Genomic DNA, 22,833 nt, shown 5'->3' with positions numbered 1-22,833 from the left:
TCATGCCTAGTGTTGAATGTATACAACACCACTGCAATTTGGCTTGACAAGCCCAGAGAAACAAACTTCATTGAATGTCATATAATCACCCGACTTCACAATTAAATTTCTAAAACATGACAGAACTTGAACACCAAAGATATGTTCAGGTTCCCTAACCTTTGAGTACCACACTACATTCTGACTGCATTCATACTGCCAGCATTATTCAGAATCCTCTTGGAGCGTTGTGGCCCAGTGGATTAGTCTTCTGACTTTGAGAGGGTCGTGGCTTCAAATTCCAGCCATGGCGTAATTTCCTTCAGCAAGAAATTTATCCACATGTTGCCCTCATCCCAGGTGAGGTGAATGGGTACCCAGCAGGATTAATTCCTTGAATGCATGAGCGCTGAAAGGCAGCTCGAGCTAAAGCCGGGGTAATAATAATGCACCTCGGAATAGAGTATTATTAGATAGATGGCACCATACAAATGCCTATTATTAGTAGTAGAATTATAATTAACCAGCAGTGAATCCTTTTCAGCTCCCCTATTCTATTCACCATGGTCCCGTAACACAGAGGTTAGCGATTAATCGCTAATTTGAAAGAACAATTCTGATTGGTTCTTCGTCAGTCTACCTAGCAAAATGTGCATGCAACAATGATCTTGATAGGCCATTTCATTTAGCGATTAATCGCTAACATTTGCGTTAGGGGACCCATATGATTCTCTTAAACTTTAAAAGCCCAAATTGTACAATTAATTTGTTTTCATCTCTGTGCTAGAAAAAACAATTTGTTATCAGTAACCCCTTCATAGCTTGGAACCATCTTCCATTGGAATAGAGTCTTCAAGTTAGATATTAAATAGTAGTAGTAGTCGCAGTAATAATAATAAAACTAATAATTATAATAATGATAATGTGGACATTTTTATAAAAGAAGCAATAACCATCAAAAGAAGATGCTATTGGTGCAGTTAAGAAAATAAAATAAATGGAAACACCAATAAAAAAGGGTAGAAGTTATATTTACTTAAAAAATTGCCTGAATAACCAGAGGGGGGGGGTTAAAAGAGACCCAAGTCTGACTTAGAGTCGCACTTAAATTCCCAGTTACATGTGGTATAAAAGGCATCACCGGATTGGACAAATCGGGTTAAGAGGATAGGAGCTACTGCATATTGATCAATAAGATTTTGCATTACATATCATGTGAACTTCCAAATTTACTCATGATGCTAATCACACTTAACTCTTGAATTGTGAAACACCCCGAGAATTATAGTGAACTTTTGAAACTCCTCTGCAATGATAAAGAAAAAAAATCACAAACCTATCGGTGAAGACCGGGTAACTGAGATGAATCTTATGCAGACATGTGATGAAGATGACTTCTTTTCCAGAGCCTAACTGGAGCTGATGGAGCTGTTTGTAGGTTACTTCATGAAGATGGCCATCCGTGATCTAAAACAGATATAACTCATCATAATAATATTCATAATTATAGAAATAATAATAACAATGATAGTAATAATATCAACAATAATAACGATAGTACTACTAATAACAATAATATCAACAATAATAAGACTAACTAGAATTTAATTCGTCATGCGGACGAATTAGGTGGTCTGTCTTTATTCTCGCCATCATGATCACTATTACCATGTTCATGCAGATCAATATGATCTTCATGATGACAACGGAATGCTCATTATGGATGGAATACTTGTGAAAGACGGGAGATGATAAAGCACTGTGAAAAGAGTCTCTTTGATGTATGACAATACATGTGATATGAAAAAAAGTAATTAAAATCTGTTTTATCTTGCTAAATTTTAACTTTTATACCATTAAATTATCATGAAGGATCATGTACGAGGTGGTAAAAAGAAAAACAAGTGGAATGCCTCTGGCCGTCTCACCTGCATCACGCGGTTCAATATAGCAGCAGTGCTGACTTTGAATACTACTCTAACTCGCACAAGATGTTCAGTGATACATGGTTACTCTTATGTCCACTTTTTATGATCTAGACCAATAAACTTACAGAGATATGATGGTTATTCAACAAAAAACCCAACATGGCCAAAGTTCATTGACCTTACATGACCTTTGACCTTGATCATGTGACCTGAAACTCGAACAGGATGTTCAGTGATACTTGATTACTCTTATGTACAAGTTTCATGAATCAGATCCATAAACATTCAAAGTTATGATGGTAATTCAACAGATACACCCAATTTGGCCAAAGTTCATTGACCTTTGACCTTGGTCATGTGACCTGAAACGTGCACAGGATGTTCAGTGATACTTGATTAATCTAATGTCCAAGTTTAATGAACTAGACCAATAAACTTTCAAAGTTATGATGGTAATTCAACAGATACCCCCCGATTCGGCCAAAGTTCATTGACCCTAAATGACCTTTGACCTTAATCATGAGACCTGAAACTTGCACAAAATTTTCAGTGATGCTTGATTACTATTGTGTCCAAGTTTCATGAATCAGATCCATAAACTTTCAAAGTTATGATGGGAATTCAACAGATATCCCCAATTCGGCCAAAGTTCATTGACCCTAAATGACCTTTGACCTTGGTCATGTGACGTGAAACTCATGTAGGATGTTCAGTGATACTTGATTAACCTAATGTCCAAGTTTCATGAACTAGGTCCATATATTTTCTAAGTTATGATGACATTTCAAAAACTTAACCTCAGGTTAAGATTTCGATGTTGATTCCTCCAACATGGTCTAAGTTCATTGACCCTAAATGACCTTTGACCTTGGTCATGTGACATGAAACTCTAATAGGATGTTCAGTAATACTTGATTAACCTTATGGCCAAGTTTTATTAACTAGGTCCATATACTTTCTAAGTTATGATGTCATTTCAAAAACTTAACCTCAGGTTAAGATTTGATGTTGACGCCGCCGCCGCCGCCGCCGCCGTCGCCGTCGCCGTCGGAAAAGCGGCGCCTATAGTCTCACTTTGCTTCGCAGGTGAGACAAAAAATGGGGAAAAAAATGTTCACCCCAGGACTCGAACCTGCGCCCTTTAGAAAGCAAGTCAAATGCGTTATCCAATGAGCCACGATATTCCCCATAGAGAATACACGTAAGCAATTTTGAGAATTACAAGTCCAACTTTGCAAGCAAAATATGGGCATGATCCCGGCATCTGATCAAAAAAATGGGGGCACATTACCGAGAGCCCAGAATCTCAGCTACAACATATTAAAAGCTCAGGGAAAACTGACAAGAAGAAATGGAGATATGGCTCACGAAATAGAGGAATGTCGAATCTAGTTTTGAGAAAAAGTCATGTCCCATAGAGATTACACGCAAAATGAGGAAAAATGACATGCCTCTTTTCATTGCTGTTTTACGCAATGATGCATTTCTCAAAACGAAAATTCATGTTAACTGAGGAGAAAGAGTACATTCTAATCTACAACATGTCGAAATCTGGGCGAAAAACAATCTATATTCGAGAAGTTATAACCAAATTTGCATAAATTTGATGACGTCATTTTTGAAAAAATGAAATTTTTAGTTAAGGCGCCATTTTGATGACGTCATGATATAATTTAGGGACATTGATGACATGAAATCAAATCTACAACTCATACTCTATCGATATATGAAAAAAAAATTGGGGGTCAATGGACTATTTAAAGAGCTACAGTGAATTTGCAATAGGCATGTTTTTGCCCATATATGGCCTATAGTGAGAGCTCGCGCGCACACGTGCTGCAAACTTTAACTGGTGTTAATTTCGTTATTAATGGTCGTAGAAGGTTGATCATGGTATCAAATTGCTCATAATTTCATTATCAATTCAATGATGCAAAAAAACGGTGTTTCTGTGTTGCGTTAGGGCGTTACGCGCGAAAACACGCGCGCATATGTGCGCGCGCGCATTTTCGAAATGCTTAAAATGAACTGAAACGTACCCAAAAAAATTTATAGGCCATTTGGAGAATTTTTTTACCTTTGACGCGCGCGCACGTCATGACCTTTACATGACCTTTGATGACATTGACAGTTGACCTTTGACCTGAAGTTAATGTCATGTAAATATTGTTAATTTTTGATAATTGATAATGAAGATATGATCAAATGAAGAATTTTACAAAATGGCGCGTAGATGACGTCATCATGACCATATGACCTTGAAAAGCTTAGTATGCCGTCTCTATGATAGATTCTATGTATGACGAAAAAATCAGCAAAATTGATTCAGCCAATTCCGAGAAAAGTTGGCGACAAACATAGGTGCCAAGAATAAAGAAAGAAAGAAACTAGAATTTAATTCGTCATGCGGACGAATTAGGTGGTCTGTCTTTATTCTCGCCATTAAATTATCATAAAGGATCATGTACGAGGTGGTAAAAAAATGTTTACCCCAGGACTCGAACCTGCGCCCTTTAGAAAGCAAGTCAAATGCGTTATCCATTCAGCCACGATATTCCCCAAAGAGAATACACGTAAGCAATTTTGAGAATTACAAGTCCAACTTTGCAAGCAAAATATGGGCATGATCCCGGCATCTGATCAAAAAAATGGGGGCACATTACCGAGAGCCCAGAATCTCAGCTACAACATATTAAAAGCTCAGGGAAAACTGACAAGAAGAAATGGAGATATGGCTCACAAAATAAAGGAATGTCGATTCTAGTTTTGAGAAAAAGTCATGTCCCATAGAGATTACACGCAAAATGAGGAAAAATGACATGCCTCTTTTCATCGCTGTTTTACGCAATGATGCATTTCTCAAAACGAAAATTCATGTTAACTGAGGAGAAAGAATACATTCTAATCTACAACATGTCGAAATCTGGGCGAAAAACAATCTATATTCGAGAAGTTACAACCAAATTTGCATAAATTTGATGACGTCATTTTTGAAAAAATGAAATTTTTAGTTTAGGCGCCATTTTGATGACGTCATGATATAATTTAGGGACATTGATGACATGAAATCAAATCTACAACTCATACTCTATCGATATATGAAAAAAAAATTGGGGGTCAATGGACTATTTAAAGAGCTACAGTGAATTTGCAATAGGCATGTTTTTGCCCATATATGGCCTATAGTGAGAGCTCGCGCGCACACGTGCTGCAAACTTTAACTGGTGTTAATTTCGTTATTAATGGTCGTAGAAGGTTGATCATGGTATCAAATTGCTCATAATTTCATTATCAATTCAATGATGCAAAAAAACGGTGTTTCTGTGTTGCGTTAGGGCGTTACGCGCGAAAACACGCGCGCATATGTGCGCGCGCGCATTTTCGAAATGCTTAAAATGACCTGAAACGTACCCAAAAAATTTTATAGGCCATTTGGAGAATTTTTTTACCTTTGACGCGCGCGCACGTCATGACCTTTACATGACCTTTGATGACATTGACAGTTGACCTTTGACCTGAAGTTAATGTCATGTAAATATTGTTAATTTTTGATAATTGATAATGAAGATATGATCAAATGAAGAATTTTACAAAATGGCGCGTAGATGACGTCATCATGACCATATGACCTTGAAAAGCTTAGTATGCCGTCTCTATGATAGATTCTATGTATGACGAAAAAATCAGCAAAATTGATTCAGCCAATTCCGAGAAAAGTTGGCGACAAACATAGGTGCCAAGAATAAAGAAAGAAAGAAACTAGAATTTAATTCGTCATGCGGACGAATTAGGTGGTCTGTCTTTATTCTCGCCATTAAATTATCATAAAGGATCATGTACGAGGTGGTAAAAAAATGTTTACCCCAGGACTCGAACCTGCGCCCTTTAGAAAGCAAGTCAAATGCGTTATCCATTCAGCCACGATATTCCCCAAAGAGAATACACGTAAGTAATTTTGAGAATTACAAGTCCAACTTTGCAAGCGAAATATGGGCATGATCAAAAAAATGGAGGGCACATCATTCTGACAAAATCAATAGGTGATCTGTCATAGACAGACCACCTAATAATAAAAAAAAAATAATATACGTAATGATTAACACATTGATCCTTCGTATTCAAGTTGCGTTATTCACATTATTTCTGTATTGTATTTCTCATTAGTTGCAGGAAAGACAATTCAACATTCATATGTACAGTGTATAAAGTGTGCTATAATTTTTCTGATATTATTGCAACCATTATTAAATCACTAATAATAGAAATAATAACAATAATAATAATGATGATTAGAATAATAAGATACTAGTAAGTTATCAAAGTCCAAATAAAAACATAAAATCTATAGAATAGTTTTTTAATTCATCTATTTCATCTATTTTGCAGGTGTAATGTTGGTGTTTTCACAATTGTTGTAAAATGTAATATATTCAAAATGGGTATCCAGTAGGAAGGAATTCCTAGAATGCTCAAGCAACTGATCTGGGCAGCCATGCTAACGTCAGGGTAATATTAAGCGCTATATGACTTGCGTGTTGGCTCAGTTGGTAGAGTAACCGTCTTACAACCAGGTCGGGGTTCGAACCCCGGCAGCATCAGACCAAAAGACGTTAAAAGATGAGAGTTGCTGCTACCCTGTTTGGCGTTCAACGATTTAAAAATATAGATCCTCGTCGATCTGGCGCTGCACAGCGGCTGCCGGGCCCAAGATCAATTGGGCAAATTTTTTGTGTTTCATTTCATGTCTATTTCGAACAAAAAAATACGGATTTTCATAAAATATGGGTTTTAATTTTCATATAAATACTTCATGATATCATTATTAGTATTTTCATTATCTATACAGTGAACGAATTTTGAGCAAACCTGATCAGTTTCTGCCATCTGTTTCATCGCCATGCCGATGACCTCAGCTGCTGCCCCATGAACTGCCTTGTACTTGTTGTCAATGTTGGATGCCAGTGCAGAGTAAAACCTAGAAAAAGCAAGATAGCAAGAAGTTGAAGCGTCGTGTTGTGGCAGTTCTGACTCTTGTCTTGTAATCAAAGGGTCCTGTGTTCGCATACATCAGTGGCCTATTGTCCTTTAGCAAGGCATCAATCCACACTTTGCCACTCTCCACCCAGGTGTTAAATGTGTACCCAGTAGAGTTCAAAAGAATATGAAGAACTGTATACCTAGTAATTGAGTTGGAACTCTAGTTCCAACCGGTGTGTTGGCTCAGTTGGTAGAGCGTCCGTCTCACAACCGGGAGGTAGAAAGTTCAAACATATTCTTTTGATAATCAGGAAATTCCTCAGACTTTCATTTTACCCCTAAGCTTGTCATACTTGATAGCAATTCTGTATGGTAAACTTTAAGCAAAGAAATGAAAAGGCTGTTCACTCTGCATTTTGAGCATCTAATAAAGATGGAAAATGCGCAATAATAATACTAAGTTTTATCATGATTATAATTATCATTATGTTTAGGGGCCTGGAATGCCATCACATAATGTACATGTATGAAGTTTCTCCACTTCCAAATGGTACAGAACAATGATTTAATTCTTACACCATGAAATCAAAAATAGGAAATCTAGTACAAAGAATATATTTTTCAAAGAACTGCAAGCTAATTTTAGAGTGATAAGTAAAATGTGCTATCACATTAAAGCTTTATTAATTCGACCTCACTTTAACCACAAAGAAGAGGCAAGAGTAATTTCTAATCCTACTCGTCAGCATTGAAAGCATGAATGGAAAACACCTAGGCCCGTATTCTGAAGTTGGGTTTAACTTAAACTCAGGTTTAAAGTTGTGGTTGTAAGTATGGGAAGCCAATTGTTACATAAATCACCAACAGTAGAGATATCATATTTCAGCTCATTTGGCTCTCAAATCATTCATAACTGTGTAGGAAGTATAAATAGATGATTGTCTTCACAATCGATAAATCCGGAAAGAGCACAGTAAACATAAGAAACATACAATTTAATAAAAATTTTGATACGTTTGGCTTCCCATACTTAAACCACAACTTTAAACCTGAGTTTAAGTTAAACCTGACTTCAGAATACGGTCCTTAGAATTTAAGTGAAATTGCTTTGGAAAGTGCATACCTGTTGGGATCTACATCACATGTGGGACTAAGAGGTTGAAGTTTATTGGCTAGGATAACTCCAGAGAAGACTAGCTAGCTGTCAGGATCCACATCAAATGTGGGACTATGAGATTGGTTATTATCAGCTAAGAGTACCCCAAGAAGACTACCTACCTGTCGGGATCCACATCACACGTGGGACTGAGAGGCTGAAGTTTATTGGCTAGGATTACCCCAAGAAGATGAATACCGACAGCACTGTCCTTTTTGTCTGGGGAACGGTCCTGGAGCTTTTCATAGATTACTCTGAAAAAATAAGAAATAAATGATCACAGAACTTTTTTTTCCAGACCATATATGTCTTTATTTAATACATCTTGCAATATTTAAAAATTGCGCAGGTTAAATGGATTTCTTTGGTCTGAAGGGATTTGACTCAGGCACATTCACCCATATTTTGAATGTTTTATTCTATGCCCTAGTCTAAAGTTGTAATTACAAATCTTGAACAGTACAGATTCATTTCATCACTTCATTTGACACACAAGTTAGGCCGAAGTTAAACTGAATATGAGCCCATTATTTTTATTGAATATCATACAAATGAATAGTAGCCCAAAAATCTAACTATTTTAGCAGGTCCATTTGAAAATGAACAGTACATACATAAGAAAGGTATAAATGCAAAATGTACAAAGATAATATATTGCACTTTAACAGAGACAGCAAAACATGGGTGCGCTATGGGTTGTAAAACAGCTGGTCAATGTGCAAATCTATATAGGACAGACCTGGTAGGTACAGTGATGACACTTTTCCAGCATTCTACCAGCGTCTTGATGACCTCGAGGTTGTTCTTCATGACAGGCTTCCTTTCGTGGTAGCTATTCTCCATGAGGAATCTTAGCACTCCACTCGCCAAACGGCTGTCCTGGAGTTGAAAAAAAAACCCACATAAAATCAGGGTTACAATCAGACCTGCCAACCTCTGGGAATGAAAAACTGTATTCTGCAATCAAAAAACTGTATTTTTCCCCAAAAAAGGGTATTGCATAATAAAATGCTTGGCAACTCGCTCATCGCGGCGCCCAAGCTGCATGCAAGCTAAAATGCGCACTGCTCTTGCAGATGAAAAAACAAACAAACATTGAAACATGTGTATATCTCCCCCCAAATGATTGAAAAAAAACAAGCTACCTGAAATAAAGATCTAATAACTATATTTGTGTACGTTTTATGAAAAAGAGACATATAGAGATGATTTTTCTCAATGGATTACGGTCTTGTATAAAAATAAGCAAAAAAAAAGATTTTTTTTTACAAAAAACATTTAACGAAAAAACGTACTGCCGTATTTTGGTTGCAAAAACGTACTAAATACGCCTAATACGTACTGGTTGGCAGATCTGTACAATCATTGCTAGAGTGTTATTTAGATGTAAATATCGAGGATAGGTTTGAGTCATGAGTTTTTTTTATTGCACTCGCTGGTGATTTTTCAGCAGAGATTGGTAGACCGGTGAAGTAGAGAAATCAATCATACCTCTTGTAATTAATTGTAAATTTATGAGTAATTGCTAATCTGCTTCTTGAAACAAGGAGTGTAATCTGATTTGCTACAGATAAAATTGATCTATTAATTGTAAAATTGCAACAGAATATTTGCGATTGATTGCAAATATTTTCTTGCAACCCCCCCTTCGTTAGACAACTTTACCTCTGGGACAGCAATGGTGGACCAGTCTAGCATGACCAACATGATGTCCATGACCATGTCATTCATTCCATCTCGCTGTACTCTGGCGGTGGCTAGGAACTGCATCAATGGCATCAGCCAAAACTTGGCATAAGGCTGGAACACCTTTCGTATGTAAGCAAAACAAACCCATGGCTGATAAAACTAGACAATCAATAGTCAGCTGAATGAAAGCGATTAATGTCATCAATGTGAACATGAAGAATGCCATCAAAGTGAAAGTGAAGAATCTTGAAACATATATATTCATCTTTTTAAAAAAATTAAAAATTTTCAGTCTCATCAATACCCTTGGTTGAGCAACAAATTAATTGGCGCTCAAAAAATATCTTTGATTTGAATGGATTAGATGTTATCAAATTTAAAGTGATTAATGTCAATAAAATGAAAATGACAATTGTGATCACAAGGAAATGGTGAATGTCCTCAAAGCAAAAGTGATGAAAAACATTAGAATGAAAGAAAATAATGCAATCAAAGTGAGAGTGATGAATGTCAAAAATGCAAAGTAAAAGATAGCTTCAAAGGGTAAGCGATTAATGTCATCATATTTTAAACAAAGATCACAATCAAAGTGAAAGTGATGATTGTTATTGGAATTGAAGTTGATGAATGTCCTGAAATAAGTGATGAATGTCATTAAATCTAAAGTGACTAATGTCATCAAAATAAAGTGACGAAAATCATCAACATAGAAGTGATGAATGCCATAAAAGTGATATTGGTGAATGATTTCAAAGCAGAAGTGATGAATTCTATCAAAGCAAAAGTGATAAATGCCATCAAAGAGAAGGTGATGACAGCAATCAAAGTGATACATGACATCAAAGTTTAAGTGACAAACGATATCAAATTAATTTCATAACAGTTACTGAAGTCTAGTTTTATGAATTAGAAATACTTAACCATACATCTTGGGTATTGATGATTAGTCTGATGATGAAGAGCTTGATGTTATGTTCTGTTGATGGTGAAGATAGCTTCTTCTGAAGATCCGACATCCACGTTGGCATTTCTTCAGCTCTGGTTGCCTACATCGTAAAAGATCAAAGTAAGATCATTAAACTTCTTGGCGTTGTGGCATGACAATCAATTTCAAATAAGTTATATTATCGAGAAAAGAAAACAAATTAGTATTTTTTCAAGCACAACTGTGATATGTATGTACTACACCTTGTTTATGGATAGAATATTCTGAAACGTACCAAAACATGATCAAGTCAAATATCATTTTCTACTTTTTCAAATAAACCATGACTGGTAATAAAATTTCACTCATGACTGCTCATCACCAGTCATTAGCGAATCAGTGCATTAGACAAACAAGTGGAGTGCCTCTGGCAGTCTCGCCTGCATATGCAATCTCACCTTGGTTATGTCTGGGTTGATTTTGTTTGTTGTCATGTGTTTGAGTACGCCTGTCATCGCAGCCATGCATTCATGTTGGTTGAGCTCATCCTCCTCCATCTCTAGATACTCTCCACCGGGGGAGAAGACTGCCTTCGAGTCCTAGGAAAATGTTGGATGACACGTGAGGGAAAATCCACCATCACCATCATCATAATCACCATAATCATCATCATCATCACCACCATCATTATCACCAACAACTATTAAGGCTTGGCCACACTGCATTTACGGATGCAGAGAGGATATAAAACGGAAAAATATCCAGCCATCCATTGGAAAAATTTACGTATCCATTGTGTACTCTTTGCATACTTGTTTCATACGCTGTATATCCAACGAGCCTCCGTCCACTATGACTTCACTCTTTGCCATTGTTGCCAATTTTCTAGAGCGGATGAAAACAGATGAAGCCACCCCGAAATTTTGCTTGTCCGCTGTATCCGTTATGAATACATTTTGTTTCCGTTGGCCAGTGGGACCAGGCCTTTACATCATTATCACCATCATCACAACAATCACCATTATCCTCCTCATCATCAGGATTATAACATCCATCACTTCCATTATCAACATCAGCATCATTAATCATTATTATCATCATCATTTTCATCATCATCAGTATCATCATCAAAATCATCAGCATCACCACCACCACCATCTTCATCACCATCATCATCATCACCACAATTATCACCGTCCTTATCATCATCATCACCATCCTTATCATCACCATCATCATCATCACCATCATCATCATCACCATCCTTATCATCACCATCTTAATCATCATCCTTATCATCACCACAATTATCATTATCATCACCACCATCATTATCATCACCAGTATCACTCACCTGTCTCCCGACCATGGGTCCCAACCGCTGGCTCCCCTGGCTTCCCTGACTACCCCCTGCCACATCCCTCTGACTCTCCACAGAGCCGCTGAAATGCCTGATGCTGCTTGAGAAGTCAAACTGATTCACGTCTTCGCTCAGGCTGCTGTCGGATAGATACTGGGATGATAGGTAGTGGGCGGGGCCTAACAAATTAAAACACACACGATCACATCATCTCAGGGACAATACCATGTACTGACATTTCTCTAAATCAATCTCATAGAACAGAATTGATAGTATAAATACTGACTGGTTCAAAGAAATTCTGTGTAAAATGGTCTAGGATCCATTTCAAATTAAGATGTTGAACAGAAAATTATGTGATATTGGGCAATTCTATCACGAACATGACTTGTACGTATATCCAATCTCTACATGTATATGCAGGACTTCCAGACTTGTCTGCTTTGTGTTTCATATGAAAAAAAAAGAAATAAAAAAAATAAATAAAAAAAATAAAAAAAATAAAAATTGAATTCAACAAATTTAGAAAGGGCAAAGGTTTATGGAAACTCAATAACTCTTTGTTACAAGACTCTGAATACAAAAAAATAATTATTGCTTTAATAAAAGACCTTGGGGAAAATATTAATAATCAAGTAGCTGATATAAGATTACTTTGGGATTTATTCAAAAAAGATGTCAAACAAAAATCAATATATTTTTGTATAGATAAATCTAACAATATAAAATGTAAACAAGTATATTTACAACAAAGACTTGATTATCTTACCAAGCAGAAAATTATATCTACGAAACAGAATCAAGAAATTAAAGAAATTCGAAGAGAACTAAATAATCTTTATGATTATAAAGTTCATGGAGCTTTAGTAAGATCCAAAATCAAGTGGTATGAAGAGGGGGAACGTAATAACAAATTTTTTCTAGGTCTTGAAAAAAGAAATTATCAACAGAAGAATTTGTTTAAAGTGGAACACAATGGTAAAGTTTTCACAAGTCAAAACGATATCTTGACTGCTGAGGTGGAATATTTCTCAGAACTTTTTTCAAAATCGGAAAATATAGAAAGTAAGGATATTAATGATTATTTTGAAAATATTCACATAGAAAATTCATTAAACGAAAAACAAAAATTAATGTGTGATAGCACACTTACAATTCATGAATGTAACAAAGCTATCCAAAATTCAAAACTTGGTAAAAGTCCAGGTCCAGATGGTTTAACGTTTGAATTTTACAAATGCTTTTGGGATCATTTAAAAACTATTTTGTTAAATTTATTTAACCATTCGTTATCAGTTGGGAATTTATCAGTTAGTCAAAATAGAGCTGTTATTACACTTTTGCATAAAAAGGGACGAAAAGATTTACTATCCAACTGGAGGCCTATCAGTCTTTTAAACACTGATTACAAAATATTGGCATCAGTTTTGGCAGAGAGATTGAAACCAGTATTAAGATCATGTATTTCGTTCGATCAAAATGCCTACTTAAAAGGCCATTTTATTGGAAACAGTATAAGACTTATTGATGATGTGATAAATTATATGACAAAACATGAAAAATCGGGGGCTATTTTATTTTTGGACCTAGAAAAGGCCTTTGATAAAGTTGATAGGAATTTTCTTTATAAAGCCCTTGAAAAATTTAATTTCGGTAATAAATTCATAAGTTATATAAAAGCCTTATATGCTGATGCAGAAAGTTGTATAATGAATTTAAATTGGCAGTCAGTTTATTTCCCTCTAACTAGAGGAGTGAGACAAGGTTGTCCAGTGTCTGCCCTGTTATTTTTAGTAGTTGTAGAATTTTTGTCAATTGATTTGAATAAGAATAATAACATTAAAGGTATTACTTTGACGAATAATGTAAATAATTCAGTTGAGATCAAGATAAGTCAATTTGCTGATGACACCACAGTATTTGTAGCGGATGAACTGTCTTTAAAAAAAGTAATGGAAAGAGTCCAAACCTTTTGCAAAGTTGCTGGACCATCGTTAAATGTTTCGAAAAGCTCAGGTTTTAGCTTTGGAAATTTTAATTGCAATTTTTTTCAAAAGATTGATTGGAAAAGTGTGTTTATCAAAACTCTAGGGGTGTATTTTAGTAAAAATATGTTTGATGCTTATGAAAAAACTTGGAAAGAAAAAGTTACAAAAATTGAAAACCAAGTATTATTGTGGAAATGCCGGTATTTAACATTTTTCGGAAAAGTTACTGTATTAAAATCTTTAATTCTTTCAAATATAACCTATTTAATGACTGTATTTCCCATGCTTGATCACATTAATAAAAAAGTTGAACAAATTATATTGAAGTTTATTTGGAAAGGGCGAGATAAAATAAAAAGAAAAACAATGATTGGTAGAACTGAAAAAGGAGGAATAAATATGCCTGATTTTGTCTCACAATGTAACGCCCTAAAAACAGTTTGGCTAAACAATCTATTTGAAAAAAAGGATCACAATTTTAGATGGAAGTTCCTTCCTGAACTACACCTCAATTACTTTGGACCAAATTCACTTGTTCTGAAAATGTCTTTTGAAAAAGAATGTCAAATGCCTGAAATGAAACAACTTCCATTATTTTATCGTCAATGTATAATTGCTTGGAAATGTGTAATAACAAACCCTCTTTTGAAAATACAGGTGAAGATATTAGGCAACAATTGTTATGGGGTAATAAAAACATTTTGTATAAGAATAAATGTTTGTTTTGGAAGCATTGGGTATGCTCAGACATTCTTGTTATTGGAGATATTATTAACAGCGATGGACTATTGGATATATTGCGTATTCATGCAAAATTAAAGAAAAAAGGAAATTATTTATGTGAATCGAAATTAATTTGGAGTTGTATACCAGAAAAATGGAAAAACATTTTGGTTAAAGAAAAACATTGCTTAAATCATTCAATTGTTAGCTACTTTCAATTGAAGGATCATGATCCTGTCATACATATAAAACAAAGTAAACATTTATCTTTTAAACTTTCTAAATTATTATACAATTTTCTTGTGGATAACAAGTTTATAACCCCAAATAATGAGCAATATTGGTCACTTTATTTCAAAGAAAATCTGATTTGGAACAATATCTGGAAAGAAAAAGTTACTTTCATTGAAGAATTTCGTTTAGCTGAATTCAACTTTAAATTTTTGTATAAACTTTTGATGTCAAATGAATATTTGTTTCGATTTAAATTGGCAGAATCTCCACTTTGTCTTAAATGTAAAACTATTGACAACTATTATCACTTATTTTATGATTGCCATTATTCTAGACTCTTTTGGTTAAAATTCAGTAACTTTTGTGTTACCATCAATCTGAATATTAAAAATGTGGATATTAATTATAAAGATATTGTGATTGGTAGACATGGTGGTAATGGACAAAACGTTATATCTTTCTTTAATGTATTAATCAATTTAGCTTCTTATACAATTTTTCAACAAAAAAGAAAATCAAATTTTAAAGAAATATTTGAAATATTCATAGAAGAAATAAAATGGAGAGCAAATATAAAAAGAAGTATTTTTTGGAAAAAATGCAAAACAAAAATTGAATAGTCAATTTAGGCGTTATGTTTGCTTACTATTGAACATGTATTTAAAATTCTTTCTTGCTATATTTATAAAATGTTTTTTTTTTTATGTTGAATTCTAATGTATATCATGATGTTGATTTTATTTTTGTTCTATGTACAGTGACGATGTAAATGAGAACATACAAATAAAAAAAAAAAAAAAAACAAACAAAACATCCATAAATCGCCAGAATGTGTACCAGTAAAAAACCACAATTCCCCATATTCTTTGATTTTTAAACCAAGCACTTCATTAACCCTATCTAGGCCGGGGGGTCTCGGAGGCCCCCCTCAACGAATCGCGCGATATTTTCGCCGTGCGAAATTTTTTGACCGCGCCGCTCGCTGACTTTTTACTTTCAACTCTTGCGCAACTTTTGAGACCAATTTTACGTCACCCGGGTACGTGGTTCCGAAATTACGCAACGTTATGTAAGTGCATGTCAGACCGAAAATTGCTCAAAAACGTGATTTCGTGTACAAAGTCAATGCAAATTGTGTCTTCAACCAAAATTCATAAATGTTTGATTATTTTTAGTTTTTCTAGTCTAAATGTATTCATTTTATGCTTTTTATGACCACAGAAGTGTCCCCAACAAATTTCATTGAAAAAACAATGAAAAACATAAGGTCAAAAAACAAAAAAATACATAAGAAATTGCAAAAAACAATATAATACATAAGAAATTGCAAAAAAAACAATATAATACATAAGAAAATGATTTGATATCACAATTTTTTTCATGTACACTAGCTAAGGAAACCACAAAGAGTTTCTAAACCAAAAATTAGTACATTTGGAGCTTTATTTAGGGAGTTAGAGGGAAAAGTATGATTTTGCATACTAATTACGCATAAATTAGCATAATCACTTAATAGCGATTCGCATGAAATAAATTACTATACAATCTTGTAGATTATGTCCCAGGCAACCCGCGTGCCAATTTTCGGCGCGATCGCGCGGTCGACAGCCGAGATCTTAGGGAGGGGCCTGGGAGGCCCCCCCCCCGCCATAGGAAATCCCAAAATACCCCGGCCTAGATAGGGTTAAATCATCACTCTGCAGAATCAATTAAATCGCCGACCTGAAACATATCCGGATTCCTCGGGTGCATTTGCCTCCCTCGCTTGGCTGCGGATGGCCACAAACCTCTTCTTGCGTTCCACGGGGGCATCAGCCTCAATGGCAAACTTGTACTCCTTCTTGGGGTCCACTAGGTTGTCCAACAGGAACTGGCCCTAATGGGACAATGAACATTTGAGATACAAGTTACAGATTGATTCATATCTGTGATAGAAAAAAGCCCATTTTCACAAAGGGTGTGTTAAGGATCAAATCAATCTTAACTATGGAATGCAAGGTGACTGCAACATTGATTATAAATCCAATCTTACAACTGATATCACTTGTTAGTCTATGGCAAACCATGTTATTAAGATTTACAATTGATTTTAGGTTATATTATCTCATTATGATACAAGATAACATAATAGAAAATAAAAATATCCCAAAAAATTCTTTTGCCCAATTGGTCTTGGGCCCGGCAGCTAGTGTGCAGCGCCAGATTGACAAAACTCTATCCCTGGAATTGTTGAACACCAAACAGGGTAGCAGCAACTCTCATCTTTTAACGTCTTTTGGTCTGACGCGGCCAGAGATTGAACTCCTGACCTCCCAGTCGTGAGATGGACGCTCTTATCAAATGAGCCGACACACCGGTTATTATCATTTTGAAAGGATTCAATAACAGAGCGAGTTCTGCCTACCTTAGACAAATTCTCACTGAAGATGAATGCATTGAAGAATTTGACGTTGTCCTGAACGCAACTGATGATGGCAGCACAGCAGTTGAATGCAGCGCAGTGAAACTGGCGTCTCAGCTCCACGGCAACCGTTTCCCCACGGCAATCCTCATTGCGAGCTCCAAGTGATGCCCTCCAGGAACAAAGAACAGGAGGAAGAAAAATAAAAATTTATAAAGGAACAATTCTTTGATGGCTGCTGGAGTGAGCTGACCTTGTATCTACAATAAATGATTTCTACTCAAATTCTTGACTACCTGCAGTCGAAATGTATGCCTCCATCAGATCCAAAACAACATACCAATTTAGTAACACCTCACTTTTTCATTTTTCAAATATTGGCCTGTGTGTCTGTAGACCTTTGACCTCATGACCATCAAAATCTATCTTTAATTATCACAAGAGCAAGATTTTTTCATGGTATATGACTAATGTGACCTTTGTCCTTTGAGATTATTACCCCCAATCTAATCAGATCGAAATCCCTACAATATCCATACAACCAATTAAGTTTAAAGTTGATCCCTCAAACGGTTTGTTAGTTCTTGCTGAAAAAAAAATTGTTATCATTTACTTCGTCAATGCAGTGGACATTTCATTGCCCTTCTCGACCTTGCCATGGCAATATTCTCGGTTGAGAGCAGAGTCCTTTGTGTGGAGGTCATCCCTGTTCAGCCTGGAGTATAGCACTTCAATCAGCTCAAAGTAACAGATCTTGGACACAAGTTGGTTCTCGAACGCTTGCACAGGGTTCTGAAAAATGGAAACCAGATAAATGGGTTGATGCGTCAGACCGTCATAGCTGTAGTAGCTGTCGTGCTGCATCAGCGACAGCGCCAGCTATGATGGTTTGACGAAGCTTTCCGCCATAAAGCTCGCCCAAACGACAGATAAATTTTTGTAATCGTGAAATAAGAAAAATATTCCCATGTCAACACACCAATCAAATGAACCTTTTCAGTGATTGTTTTATGATTATTATGAATATAGTAAAGGGTATTTATAAGGCACACCTATCCAACTTGTTGAGGAATTACTTCCTGCCTGTACAAAGTCGAGAGACTAGTTCACTGGGCTACAAAGCTTAATGAATGAATGAATGAATGAATAAAAGAATGAATGAATGAATGAATAAATAAATAAATGAATAAATATATAAACAGGCAAATTATACAGAAATAACTGAAAAACAAATACATAACTAAAGAAACACATTCATGAAATACAGAAAACAAAAAAAACAAAAAAAAACATCTAGAACCGTGTCGATTAACTTGGTGAGCCTAGCTTCTATATGCACAGGCAGGTTTAACTCATAAAACACTAAATAAATAAGTATATGAATACCTATATACACAAACAACTCAACAAATAAATAAATTGTTATTGTTATTTATATACTGCGCTTTTCCCAGAATGGTCCAAAGCGCTCACAACAAGAAAAAAGAAATTGTTACAACTATACAAATGAAACCTTACAATCCTAAAAATCTGGATTGGAAAAAAGAAAGGTTTTAAGTCCCTTTTTAAATGAAGCAACAGATGGTGATTGTCTAAGAGTAATAGGTAAGCGATTCCAATATTTTGAAGCGGTTATGGTAAAAGTCCTATCTCCAGCCAGTTTTTTAGTGATTCTATATGTGAGACGGAATGGGTCACTGGAGGCTCGTACATTCCTGCGAGGGGTGTATAGGGTCCAAAAATCACGCAGATATAAAGGTGCCTGCTTATTAAGAGACTTAAAAACTAACAAAAGTAACTTAGAAAATAAATAAACAAACACATGATATTGATTACCTTAGTGAGCCTAGCTTCTAGCAGAGAAACCAGATCATGGATGTGACCTTTGTAAAAGGCCACCATGGCATCCCGAGAGGCCTGCCTGAGGAGAGGGATGCAGACCCGCTGGATGGCGGCTTTACGAATCTCCTTGGAGTAGCGCCTGTCTTGCTTGAAGATCTCAAACGGGATGTTGGCAGCGGCAGACTGCTTCTCCGGGGGAAGGCTGCATTATATCAATTATATAAAAATATGCATGCAAGTTCTAACTGTAAATTAAATTCAATTCAAGCATTTCTCTATTTTTCACTCATAAAGAGCAATCATCAAGCATATACTATATACAAGAATACACAATGAAATTATACATGCATTTAATATGTATGAGGGCAGTGGCAAGAAAGAACAAACCTTATAAACTTCAACCTAAGATACATGTAGTTAAAATGGTAAAAAATTGAAATAACATAGAAATTACACTTAAAATAGCCAACAAAAAGAGGTTGAACATCCATAAGGCAACTTATCAAAACTCAGTGACGTGTCATGGCAGCTTTCCCACATTCCCTGTTACTTCGTCTGTGACATAATAAGATGATTGAAAATGAAACACCGCAGGATTCCTGCAAGAAAGACATGGCTCCGAAATTCAAAAAGGTGCTACCCCTTTTTTGGTCAACGCTGGTAAGAACCTTCCATTACTCCAAAAATTTCTGACCAGCACTCAATGCAGCAATTATCATACCTGCTCACCTGGCACTAATAATATTAACAAGAATCAGACAAAAAAATATATAAATATTAACAAGAATCAGACAAAAAAAAATATTAACAAGAATCAGACAAAAAAAATATTAACAAGAATCAGACAAAAAAATATAAATATTAGCAAGAATCAGAAAAATATTAATAATCATACTAATAACAGTAATAATAATAATATTAATAACACAAAGAAAAATAACAAAGAGAATCATAAGAATAATAATAATGATAATAACAATAATGATGATAATAAATATACAAACAATAATAACAATAATAATAGTAATACTAATAAACATTTCTTGCTTTGTGCATGTCACATTATGATAGAATGTCTCTATGGCACTCCACACGATTAGATGTCAATACCCCCCTGAAAGAAAATAAAATCATACAAAAGTGGCATTTTTGCAATGTGTACGATCTGAAAACTACATACTTCTGGTTTTCATCATTCTTACATCCCATGGCATAGGAGTCTGTCGATCAAATTTTCACCTCTCCAAAAGTTCCAGTGACAACCCTGATCACACACATATGAATTCAGTGTTTACAGTATTAAAAATGGGCTGTTGTATTATCGATGACAAGGTTTCATGAAACTGGGTCTGGAACAAAGACGCACGACTCACCGCTTGGCAAATGACGAGAGGGCGCCCTGTATCTTGTCTTCGTAACTGTGCTTCTCATCTCGGCAGAGGATGCTGATGATTAGCTCAAGAAGCATCAGGCTTTGGCTCATCACAAGGGATGTAAGAATCTTGGATAGAGCAAGAACAATCATTGAGTATGTTAAATGCCCAGTACCATCAAAGATCTAGTCATTACAAAGGAGGATGGGTATCTATTAACTGTCGCCAGCACATACATGTATACATTTTATAAACATGTGCTTCAAAAATACGAAATCAAAAGCTTTTACATCTAGTGAAAAACAATACACTGAATGGACCCATGCCAAAGGGTTTTGAACATTTGAGTTCAGACAAATGAGGGAGAAAAGCAAGGAATAATAGGAATATTTAAGAGATTTATAAAAAGTGATCTGACACTAGCACATCCCAATAGACCCAATAGATGTCAGCATCCCCCCCCCCCACTCTATCAAGAGTTATCTGGCACATCCCAATACACCAAATAGATGCAATCCCCCCACTCCCAGAGTGATCTGGCACTGGCACATCCCAAGAGATGTCAGCATCCCCCCCCCCCCCCGAGTGATCTGCTACTGGTACAACCCAATTCACCCAATAAATGTCAGCACCCCCTAAGAGTTACCAGCACCAATCCGGATAAGGGATTTATCCGGATCTGGGAGACCCAATATCAAATACACACAGCTGCACTGCCAGTTGCCTTCCCAGGACAACGGCGGTAGCTACACTATTGTAGTGGGCGTACAGACAGTATTCACTGCAGTAACATTGCAAATTATAGGCAGTGTTTTTACGTAAATGAAATAGATTGATGGCCATAAACTGCTAAAATGACTGAGGTATACATCGAGCATACCTCGAAAGAAAGAGAATGACTCGATGAAACCAAGTTTTACCATTAGATCATTGCGGTGAGTATCGCAGTTTCACAATGTCAGCCATTGTTACACTGACTGTAGGCTCAAACATGAGAGATGGCGCTGTCCGTATTGAGGCCTAATGTTAGCTAGCGAGACATGTGTTGTTTTTTCCGCGAAGCAAAAAGAGAAACGTGATGAAATGTTTGCGCTGCACCGATTTACTGGAAATAATCATGCCTTTTGTTCTTTTGATGATTTGGGTGAGATAATTTCATGAAAATAATTTTTTGTAGGTTGACTATATTATTGGGAAATATATGTAATCAAAGTGAGATTACGTATTACCCCCACGATTGAGTTTAGATTGAAATCTCATTTCCTCATGTACTAGATTGAATTAAAAAAAAAAAAAATCTTGGCAAGTGTGCGTCCGGATAATAGAGAGATCCAGATAAGGGGAGGCCGGATAAGAGAGATCGGACAGTTCTCCAAATAGATGCAAGTAGCCACCCCCCCCATCCTCTCCGGATTCCAGTATGTTACCTTGTTGAGAGCCATAATGTAGTCATTGTAGCTAGGGCTTCCAACATCAAGGTCTGTAGACTTGAGAGGAAAGTGGTTTGCTACAAGAAGGTCAAGAGCAGATCTACATCACAGTCAGGAAGAACAAAATGAAATGATTACATGACTTGTATGACATTCCAAAATATCCAAGTCTATTATGTATCACATAATAATAAAAATAATATTTGAGTAAGTATAAAGGCCACCGCGCACCTTACGACCCGACTGGTCGGCGACTGGCTTGCGACTGAGTGAGGGGAGATGAATCGCAAGGCAGTAGTAAGCCTCGACACCGGACACCTTGCGAGCCGATCTGCGACTCACGCATGCGCTTTTTGCTTTTTGGCATAGCATCTGAGAAATTGCGCTTACTACTGCGTATGCACGTTGTTTAACATAATACGTGTTATGCAGCTCTGCTGTCTGATTGGCTGGAGGTTGGATTGAGCTTGCGACCCAGTCATAAGGATTCGACATGTCAAATCCTTCTGATTTTCCTTGCGACTTGTCTCTGACTGGTCTGCGACGCTCAAGCTGACAAGAGCTGTGACGTCACATCTCCCCTCACCCAGTCGCAAGCCAGTCGGCGACCGGTCGGGTCGTAAGGTGTGCAGTGGCCTTAAGACATTCAAAAATTTTCATGTCCCATATGACTTAATAACAATGATATTCCAATTTTATATCAGAACAATATATGTATTGTGGGGGCCTCATGAAAATGGGTGTTTCAAGTCGATTGAAAATTTGCGTACGCGAATGCGCCTGACGGCATGTTTTCCATCAGCAAGAAATTTACCCACACTGTGCTGC

General features: G+C 36.1%; 1 protein-coding gene across 2 annotated transcripts in view; it reads right to left on the bottom strand.

Annotated features, from left to right (window-relative positions):
- Positions 1–22,833, bottom strand: part of LOC121422338 (DNA-dependent protein kinase catalytic subunit-like) — a 138,228-nt gene that overhangs the window by 59,252 nt on the left and 56,143 nt on the right. For both annotated transcript variants that reach the window (XM_041617316.1, XM_041617315.1), the window contains 14 exons: positions 22,003–22,105; positions 20,576–20,703; positions 19,197–19,404; positions 17,974–18,152; positions 17,364–17,532; positions 16,682–16,835; positions 12,009–12,193; positions 11,113–11,253; positions 10,656–10,775; positions 9,706–9,849; positions 8,780–8,919; positions 8,163–8,294; positions 6,774–6,882; positions 1,316–1,446 (listed from right to left, as the gene is read on the bottom strand). In XM_041617316.1, coding sequence (XP_041473250.1) covers positions 1,316–1,446; positions 6,774–6,882; positions 8,163–8,294; positions 8,780–8,919; positions 9,706–9,849; positions 10,656–10,775; positions 11,113–11,253; positions 12,009–12,193; positions 16,682–16,835; positions 17,364–17,532; positions 17,974–18,152; positions 19,197–19,404; positions 20,576–20,703; positions 22,003–22,105 — 2,043 coding nt within the window. The remainder of the gene's footprint in view (positions 1–1,315; positions 1,447–6,773; positions 6,883–8,162; positions 8,295–8,779; positions 8,920–9,705; positions 9,850–10,655; positions 10,776–11,112; positions 11,254–12,008; positions 12,194–16,681; positions 16,836–17,363; positions 17,533–17,973; positions 18,153–19,196; positions 19,405–20,575; positions 20,704–22,002; positions 22,106–22,833) is intronic.

This window comes from Lytechinus variegatus, chromosome 10 (assembly GCF_018143015.1).
Source record: "Lytechinus variegatus isolate NC3 chromosome 10, Lvar_3.0, whole genome shotgun sequence".
In the NCBI taxonomy this organism is placed as follows: Eukaryota; Metazoa; Echinodermata; class Echinoidea; order Temnopleuroida; family Toxopneustidae; genus Lytechinus; species Lytechinus variegatus.
The sequence above is the reverse complement of the archived record's forward strand: the minus strand, read 5'-3'. Positions and strand labels throughout refer to the sequence as shown.